The 9,950-nt window shown below is 39.9% G+C and overlaps 1 protein-coding gene across 1 annotated transcript in view; it reads left to right on the top strand.

Moving 5' to 3' along the window:
* Positions 1–4,043, top strand: part of LOC104626740 (soluble lamin-associated protein of 75 kDa-like) — an 18,503-nt gene extending 14,460 nt beyond the window's left edge. Inside the window, exons 10-12 of the mRNA XM_010294750.1 lie at positions 1,489–1,654; positions 2,531–2,737; positions 3,519–4,043. Of these exons, the coding sequence (XP_010293052.1) occupies positions 1,489–1,654; positions 2,531–2,737; positions 3,519–4,043 (898 nt within the window). The remainder of the gene's footprint in view (positions 1–1,488; positions 1,655–2,530; positions 2,738–3,518) is intronic.
* The last annotated feature ends 5,907 nt before the right edge of the window (positions 4,044–9,950 follow it).

The following is a 9,950-nucleotide window of genomic DNA, read 5'->3' as shown; positions in this document are numbered from 1 at the left end:
CAAGCATTAGAACAGGCTGCCCAGGGAGGTGGTGGAGTCAGCATCACTGGAAGTGTTCAAAAAATGTGTAGATGGGGCACTTCGGGACATGGTTTAGTGGGCATGGTGGTGTTGGGTTGGTGGTTGGACTTGATGACCTTAAAGGTCTTTTCCAACCTTAATTATTCTGTGATTCTCTGATTCTCTCTCATTTTCTTAAAAAAATCAATACCACTGCAAAACCTCTGTTGAAGATCTGAAGATAACCTGTTCATGTTCTAGGAATTTCCTCAAACTTATGTTCCATTAGTTTATTTTTTTTTAATTAGTTGGTTTTTTTTTTCATGTGAAGCTAAAGTTTTCAGCTAGGTACAGTTGAATTTTTGTGTTTAAATTACTCTGTGGAACTACAGAGATGCAGCACTGCTGTCCTGCACTGACAGTGTGCTGCCCTCAGCTGTTTCAGACAGGCCAAATGGCATGGTTTGATGCTTCTATAGGTTGAGAAATTCTTTGCCCAGTTACTACTAATAACTGGCTAGTTGGTATGTGAGAGGACTAGCCTGTTATTGAATGTCAATATTTTGGGACTCACAAAATGAAATCAATGATGTGCCACTGCTCCTTTGAACAAGATGTGTAATGTGATGTTTGTGAGCATAGCTAAGGGGAATCCTGATGGCAACAGGGCAGGATATCAGCTTGGTTTTCTCCTTCCATGCACATTAGCAAATGCAGTAGGGTCTTCTGTCAGGGACTTTCTGTGGAATGCCTGAATCTCAAGACTGGAACCTGGAATAAAACCCTCCTTTACCATGAGATCATGAAGCAGCCTCCTGCAAATCCATTGCATGTACTTTTTTCTTTGCTTGTATGTAATACTTCCAGTTCATCAAAGTTTTTTTATCATACTTAAAAATGAGAACTGAATGTTAGAGATAATGTTACTACCCATCAGGTGCATCAGAGCTTCATCTTCAGCTATTTGCTAATTTAATCTCTAGCTGATTGAATCTTCTTCATCTCTGATGTGTTTATTGCCTTGAATTCTTTTCCAGTCATGGTCTTTGTAATATATGTGTATTCAATGATTATGCAAACATATTTGCTTTTATAACTCCGTAATTTTAAATTGTTTCTGCCGTGGGGGTGGGAGAAGTTGCTTCCTTTCACATCCCTTTGTGGCTTCCAAGTATGTAATGAATTACTGCTTTCTAAATTTAAAATAACAAACTTAAGCAAATTTCTGACTTTTATTCCCATAAAATGGACGTGAGATAGATGTCTTCATTTTATAATTGCCAAAGCAATTTTTCCTAGTTGATTTTTTTTTCCTAATGAGGAGTTAGCCATTTTTTAGATGTATTTAGTTTTGTGAGTTCTTACTTCCTATGGCAACAATGTGATACAGCACTTTATAATTGGTCATAAAAGAATTTGCCTGCTGACATCACCAAATTGATGTATTAATCTAAAAGGTTAAAGGATATATCTTAATATCTGCTGCAGGGTGGAACTTCCTGCCCATACATCTGAAAGCTCTGAAGACTTAGTTAAAATATCTGAGAAGAATACTACTGAGAAGGATGAGGAAATGGTTGTTGAAAAGGAGAGCCAGTCTGTATCAGAAGTGGAGCTACATGTATCACCCCCTGAGAAACAGAGTGAGAAGGAGGTGAGCTGGATGTGATAGTGGTAGCAGATAAGTTTGGAATACAAATATAGTTTATGTTAAATATGATCCATGCTGCCTTGATCCATGTGACTGTCAACTTTTTGATTTTCATACTGATGCTTCCTTGAAAAGTATATGTGAGATGCTAAGGTTAGTATAGAATTAGTTTCAGGGCATACTCCATTATACTTAGTTTGAACAATAGAGTTCACAGGACCTTCAGTAAGGTGAATTTCTTGCTTGTCTACCAACCTAATTTTCTTAACTGATCTCTTCAACTCACATATTCCAGAGAACTGCAGTGAGATCAAGGACTGATCCAGTATCTCTAATTTAAAAAAAAAAATTTTTCTTTGAAGAAGCCAATAGCTGGTATGCTTCAGTGGCTACTGTTGGCTCTCTGCTTCTCCACTTAAAGTTTGCCTGCTTTAATGTTTAAATACAACTTTTATCTACAATTTGTTAACAGCTTGAATTTAAGTCTGTGAGTACCCCCTTTGTGCCTAGCAATGCATCCAGGGTTTTATGTTCTTACTGATCAGTGAGAAAGTGGATCTTAAACTATGTTGGGTTCAAGGAGTGACTGCAGCACGTATGCTTATGAGATGCATAATAACTGCTTGGCTTGGCACCAAACAATGTAAGCTATGGTCAAAAATGTAGTGCAGATGACAACACCAAGCTAATATGCTGGTTAAGCTAGCTACTCTGCACTAAGCTCTGCCTTCTTAGTACATGTTTCTGGGTACCCAAGCTATCTGCTTCTCACATTAATCTGTGAATTTAGATCACAGATACACCCACTAGTGTTGAGGAACAATGGCTGGAAATTCTTGACTGAAGTCTAAATCTTGACTTAGAAATGTAATGTTTTAGGAAACTCCATCAAAACCTCTTAACGGTGAGGTAACAGAAGAAACTGGTAAGGCCTCACTTACTGCTGAAGAGGAAACGGCCAATGAAGTTCAAAGTGGTGAATCAAAATTGCAGTCTGAGAGTCAAGGAGAAGAGCCTTTAACACTGTTTGTTCCGTTAATCATTGAGTCTCCAGAAAAACCTTCAGAAGACACTGTATCAGAGAAGGTGAGAGAATTGAAACAAAATGTGAAGTCATCTTTTCTTCAGATTATACATATCTTGCTGTCTTATCTATCAGATAAAAAGTAGTCCCTACCATCATATGAAATTCTTGGAAGCAGCCATTATTAAGCCAGATGATGTAAATCCATAAACAGAGTATACTGATGTTTCTGTTTTAATATGCAGAAGTGGGGCATATATGCGTGTGAAACCAAAAAGAAAGATGATACATTGCTCCAGCTTGCTTGGACAGTAACGAAACAGCTCTTTCTCACTAAAATATGGATATGAGTTGGATATGAGTGAAAAGCTGTCTAGTAATTCTGTCCTGATGAAGTGTACAAGCAATTAATTACTGGTAAAATACCTTTCCAGAACACAAATTTTACTGCTTTTTATTTAAATAGTGCAAGAGCAGATTATTATATGTTAGCAAAATGTTAATTGTATATGTCTAAAATAAAAAACATTTTTTTTTCCCTGGGATTAATTTCAGAGTGTTTTTACTGTACCTGAATAATCCTTTGAATAATTTGAATTTGAAAATAGGAGAGCAACTCTTGGTATTAAACGCAGTTCACAGAATAGTCTTGTGCAAAGAGGAGGAAGGGACTAGCTTGTTGATTGTACATGTAGTATTAACAACTGCTGAATGCCAAAATACCCTCCAGTGTTGCTAGCTAGGGGCAGTAGTTGCTCAGCCTCTTGTATCTTCAATTAATTGTCTGTTTTGGTTGTTTTGGCACCCTTCCTGTCTGCTCCCCTCCCTTTCCTGCCCCTGCAGGTTTTAAATGCAAATGATTCAGAAGTGCTGACTGAAGAAAATACATCAGTAGAGAAAGAGGGCACTGAAGAACAGCAAGAATTTGAAAAGACCACCACTGAAAATGCAGCTGCTTCGTCATCAAAGGAAGAGCCCTCTGATAATGGCCAGCCCATCTCTATGGTAACCGAAGCACCAGAAGAATCAATTTCTGAAAACGTGTCACCCAAAACAGCTTCCTCATTGGAAGATCAAAATGAGGAAGCAGGGCACAACTCAGCAGAGGCCCCTGTTGCCCTGAGTCAGAGCTCTTTGATAGCAGTTGAACTTGAGGATGTTTCTTTTCAGCAGCTTTCCAGACAGAAGAACCAGTTGGAAGAGCACTTAGAAGAGTCTGAGCAAATGGATCAATACACGCAGACAACAGCTGCTGATAGCAGCTCTGAGGAAGCAGAAATTGAGGTACCTGTTGTAGATCGGAGAACCTTGCGGAGGAAGGCAAAAGGCTACAAAAGTCAACCCAAGAAAAAAGGAAAGCCAACTTAAAAATGAAATATTGATTGTTAATTCACCTATTTATAAGAAAGTTATTTTGTATAAAACACAAGGGTGTAACTAAACTGTATGAGTCACACATATTTAAAATTCTGGGTTGCACTTCCTCTTGGGATTTGTCACCTTTCCTCAAGTTTTCTTGAATTTGTAACAACTAGACATCACGCTTCACCAGAATATAACAGTAAAACAGCCACTCTCCTAATTTTATAAAAGGTACATGCTAAATAAACACAATTGTGCTAGCAAAGGGAACCGTTTGTTTATTTGAGGTGGCAGTTGCAGAATCAAAATGCAGTGTGAAATCCTGGCCCTATCAAGGTCCCTTAACTTTCCGGAGACTTCCATGAGGCCAGACATCACTCTAGCTTTTTTTTTTTTAATAACTTTGTGTTCTCTACTGTGGAGAGAAGCAGAACAAGAAAAATCCTTTCTCCCCTCTTGTCCCTCCCCATAAATTTTCCCAGATGAGATGAAAAGAACATAAGCTTCTGTAATTCTAGGTCTCAAAATACACAAGAAGGTATAACTCAGCAGATCAAAACAACTTAAACAGCATCTGTTTTTCCTGATAATCCCTTGATACAAATGAGTCACCAGAAACTGTTGTCCCATTAATGGGGACCAGTACCCGGTGTGCAATGGGCTAATCTTGCATACAGAGCCCAGATACTTACTTATTTTATGTCTGCACAAAAGTGGGCACTGGGTGGTAATTCCACAAAGCTAGCACCCCACACAAAGGAACTACAACGTATTTATCCTGTTACATGATTAGCAAAACCAATGGAAAACCCGCCCAAATTTACATTCATTGGTTAGTGATTACCACGCCGCTTGCTATTGGTTGGTTATATTGAAATGAGCTTCCCTTGCCATGTAAATCAGCACATGTGCTTTTGGCAGGTATATGTGGGGGCAATTTGCACAGACCCTCAGTCGAGTCGGTGGTCGTGATCCCCCCCTGCCGTTACTGTGGATTTTGCTGACTTCATGCCAGTGGCATTCTTCTGTCCTTGTTGCCTTCCTTTTAACAAGATGTCTCCTTGAAGTCCTTCTGGAGGTAGGTGATTAGTAAGGCACACCAAGTAATCAGACCTAAATTGAACCGTTTCACCATTATCTGGGCATTAACCCAAACATGGTTGTAGTCAGTCTCCATTTCCCCGCTTTGAGACTATAGAAGAGTAACTTCATTGTAGTTTCTATTATATTAGCCTCATCTTCTCCTTACTCTGTCTCCCTACTGTAGAACAACATTTCCAAAACCACTGTATTATTACATAGATACATACAAAAGTTAATAAGGTGATCATTATAATGCCCAGTAACTTCTTTACCCATAGAGTTAAATCAGGGAACCCAGAAGTTACCCATTTAAACGTTTCTTCACATCCATGAGATGTGTCATCCCTTTGTATCTGTTTCCAGATTTCTTCTAGGTCTGTAGAGATTCTGCCACTTTGATCCACATACATCCAGCAACTACTATTTAAAATTGTATATATCCTTCCCGGGGAAGTTAGCATCGTATCAAGAGCCATTCTATATTGCAAAGTGATTTTAGTTAATTCAGATACTACTTTTAGGGCCTATATAGCATCATAGGTCTCACTTCAGAGTTTCTGAATTGTGGCTGAAATATTTATTATAGCTTTTTCTAATTCAGTAACTGCTAACCAGGGAATAAACCATCTAGCGAAGGTGTAAAATCCTGTGGGTCTATCAATCAATGGTTTATTTCCATTTCTTTTATTCCTTCAGAGGTAGGTTCTTACCCTACTTGAGACTCTAGTTTCTTGATGATTGTGGTATTTGGAACTACAGCTCCTAAAACACAAGTTCCAGACCAGTTTGGTGGCAGGGCCTGATGGGCCTGTCCCCACTGAATGGTTACCTCTGGGATACATCATTAGAGAGCTTGCATAAATTTTGTAGAATTTGTAATTTCTGTTTCCCATTCCTGATTTTCAGAGTTGTTGACACTGTGAGTTATATTTTTCCACAGATTACTCCATGATGAGATATTAGTCAGTACCAGGATTCCGCTTAGCGGGACCCCTTTGTTTGAATGTTCTGGAAAATGAGTACAAACGCAGTAACTCAACTTATTTGCAATCTGAAAATTTTTTTTGTAATGGTTCAAAATGCATGTTCTCCCATGGATTTCCTGGTTTCCCATTGTTTAACTTCATCCACAGGCAACTGAGGAGTATCTCCCCCCTTAGTCCCTTCATTCCTTGTCCAAAAATTTGGGTATCTACACAGATACACTAGCAAAGGTATAAAAACAATTATTAACACACAATACAAAGATACTAGGCTTTATGTACAGTCTAGTTCAATATTTGACTTTTCAGAGTATCAACTACAGCTCACTGAGATGAAGAGAGTTTCGGTTTCAGTGGTCCTGTTTCTTCAGAGATCCACTCCTCCTGTGGAGCTTTCTTCACATGGGTATAATGTACCCACAGATCTATACCTTTCGCCTTTACAGCTTTATACGTAATAAGTAGTACCAGGTAAGGTGCTTTCCACTTTTCCTTCAGAGGCTCATACTTCCAGGTGTGGATATAAACTTCATCTCCAGGTTGAAATTCATGCACTGGCAAGTCTAAAGGCCGTTAGTTCAGTATTGATGGAATCAAATCCTTTCTTGCACTCTGGTGTCCGTTCCAAAGTTTCTCTGGGCCCCTTGATAGCTGCATATAATGGTTTGGCAACTGCGTATAATGGTTTGGCAGTCGGGCTGAGATTTGGTATCCAGAGTCTGCACCATGTAACCATTCCCAAGAAACCTCGCAGTTTTTTTCTTAGACTGGGGGGAGCTATTTGACAAATAGCTTCCTTTCTCTCTGCTTCTAGTTTTTTTTTTTCTACCTGAGGTATCTCAAATCCCAAGTAAGCTACAGTGGTCTGTATTATTTGGGTCTTTTTCTGAGATACCTGGTATCCAGCCAGTCTCAGGAAATTCAGCAAATCTATGGTTGCAATTTTACATTCCTGTTCAGTTCCTGCTTCTAAAAGTATGTCATCTACATACTGCAACAAGGTAGTGGAAGGATTCTTATGTTGCCATTCTTCTAATTCTTTGGCAAGTATGTTACCCAAGAAGGTTGGACTGTTTTTAAAACCTTGGGGCAGCAGGTCCAGCAGAGTTCTACTTTCCTGCTGCTGGTGGGACTTTCCCATTCGAAGGCTAAGATCTTCTGGCCTTGTTCTTCCAAGGGGATGCAGAATTAGGCATCTTTCAAATATAGCGCAGTAAAATACGTACTGTCCTCAGGTATAGCAGACAAGGTGTAGGGATTAGGTACCACTGGGTGTACGTCTACTGTAATCTTACTGATTTCCCTCAAGTCCTGTACCAACCGATACTCTTGAGTTCAGGGTTTCTTGACTGGTTGGACTGGAGTGTTATATTCTGATTGGCATTCTTGTAACAAACTATTGTATAAAACCATTAATCAATGATTCCAAACCTATTTTAGCTTCCAGTTTTATAGGATATTGTTTTCTTCTTACCGGATGAGTTCCCACTTTTAACTCAACCTTTACCAGGGTTGCATTCTTGGCTCATCCAGGTTTCTTGGAGGCCTGTACCAGAGGTACCATGGCATTCAAGATTTCTTCTGGGATCCTGGTCTCCTCCTTCTTTTCAGACAATAGACACAACAGAGCTCTCCATGCTGTCTCCTCAGGCACATGTCACTGAATAGACTTGTCAGAGAATGTTAATTGTGCTTTCAGTTTACACAACAGATCATGTCCCAGCAATGGGAGAGGGCATTCTGGCATATATAGGAATTCATGAGTCAATGTAGTATTTCTAACTGTACATTTTATAAGTTTTAAAAATGGCCTGAGAGCTCGCTTGCCCGTGATCCCAGCAATTGGCATGCGTATCTTACTTAAAGGCCCCTTAAAATTAGTTATTACTGAATGGGTTGCCCCACTATCTATCAGAAAATCTATAACTTCATTCCACAGCTTTACGGGAACCAGGGGGTTGGCTGGGGAAATGTTGATATTCTCCCTGGTCCCCTTCATTTGGTATCAGATTTCCGTAGCATAATCAGGTTAGCATCTGATTACGGCTCCCCTTTTCCTGATGATTCAGCAAATAATTTTGCTCTCTGTGGGCATTCATTTTTTCAGTGCCCTTCTTTTCTGCAATAAGCACACTGATGAGGACCCCAAGGGCTACAGTTTGAGGTGTTAACTCCCTGTCCTTGTCCTACACCGTTCCATTCACCCTCTGCCTCTACTTTGGCCCCTTTGTCTATCTCTGTTGGGGCTCCCAGCAATTGCCATCACCAGCAGTGAGGCTTGTATTTTTACTCCTCTTTGCTTCTCTCTAAGTCTAACCTTCTTCCCTTTCTCGTCTCTGTTACTGTAAACCTGGTAAGCTATTTCTATTAACTGTGATACAGACATTCTTCCTGCTCCATCTACCCATTGCAACTTGTTCCTAATATCAGAGGCTGACTGTCCTATAAACAGCACAGTAAGCATTTTTCTATTAGCCTCATCCTTTGGATCCAAATCAGTCCACCTGTGGCCAGTCTTACACAGTCTTTCAAAAAAGAAACTGAGGGGTTTTTCTCAGACTCCTGTCTTCATGCAATTCTGATATACTTTTAGACTTTGGAACCCCATGTTGAACGCCATGTAAAATTAATTGTTGATATTGTTTTAACATTGTTTTCCTGATTCCTCTATTTGGGTCCCAGTCAGGCTCTGTCTTTGGCATGTGTTCATCTGTACTTCTATTTGCATTTCTTTTCACATGCTTTGTAACAATTATTTTTCTTTCCTTTCTTATTAACACTTTCTGCTAATACATACATTTCATCAGCATCACCCATCAACAATCTACATTTTTTATGAGTTTCATGACTGCACCTTAAAATGAAAAACAACATACACAACTTCATCCCATTTAGCCATCCTTCTACAAAACAGCATTAACTGCAAAATAGTGTTAAAATTCAGTGATCCATTTCCAGGCCATTTTCCTCCATCCAATTCATACATCGTCCACAGTTGAGCACAATAAACTTTTAATTTATCTTTCTTTAGGGGATCCCCTCCAAACTTTTTCCAGTTTTTCAGGATGCATCCTAAAGGAGTACACAGGGATACTTTGGTAGAGGCAGCCGCACCCATATTACACCTATTATTATTTCCCAGAAAAATTTCTTAACCCACAGCTTCGTATACCAGATTCTGACACCTTGTTCAATAAACTTCCTAAAGCTCCAGCTGTGGGCCTTCTTTGGTGTGTCTTATGCAGAGCAATTCCAGATTCCAACCCCCTGTTGGAATAAAGTGTAGGGTAATTCCGAACCGTTCTGTAAGCGGCTACTCACCTCTGTAATCCCTTACCTCCTTTTAAATATCTTGTATTGGCATTGCACCACAGAGTTGCCTGTTACCCATCTGTAGAAAGGAACTGGTGGATTCCCCAATCAAAAGGTCAGTGCATGCTGGAGCCCTTCCCGGTCCGTCTCTCATCCAGAGCAGGAGGACAACCCCCGGGCAAGGCTTATGGCTATCCCATCTGGGTCACCAGAAACTGTTGTCCCATTACCCGGTGTGCAATGGGCCAATCTTGCATACAGAGCCCAGATACTTACTTATTTTATGTCTGCACAAAAGTGGGCACTGGGTGGTAATTCCACAAAGCTAGCACCCCACACAAAGGAACTACAACGTATTTATCCTGTTACATGATTAGCAAAACCAATGGAAAACCCGCCCAAATTTACATTCATTGGTTAGTGATTACCACGCCGCTTGCTATTGGTTGGTTATATTGAAATGAGCTTCCCTTGCCATGTAAATCAGCACATGTGCTTTTGGCAGGGATATGTGGGGGCAATTTGCACAGACCCT

This window comes from Phaethon lepturus, unplaced genomic scaffold, assembly GCF_000687285.1.
Source record: "Phaethon lepturus isolate BGI_N335 unplaced genomic scaffold, ASM68728v1 scaffold5999, whole genome shotgun sequence".
NCBI lineage: Eukaryota > Metazoa > Chordata > Aves > Phaethontiformes > Phaethontidae > Phaethon > Phaethon lepturus.
Note: the sequence above shows the minus strand (reverse complement) of the source record. Positions and strands in the feature narration are given on the sequence as shown.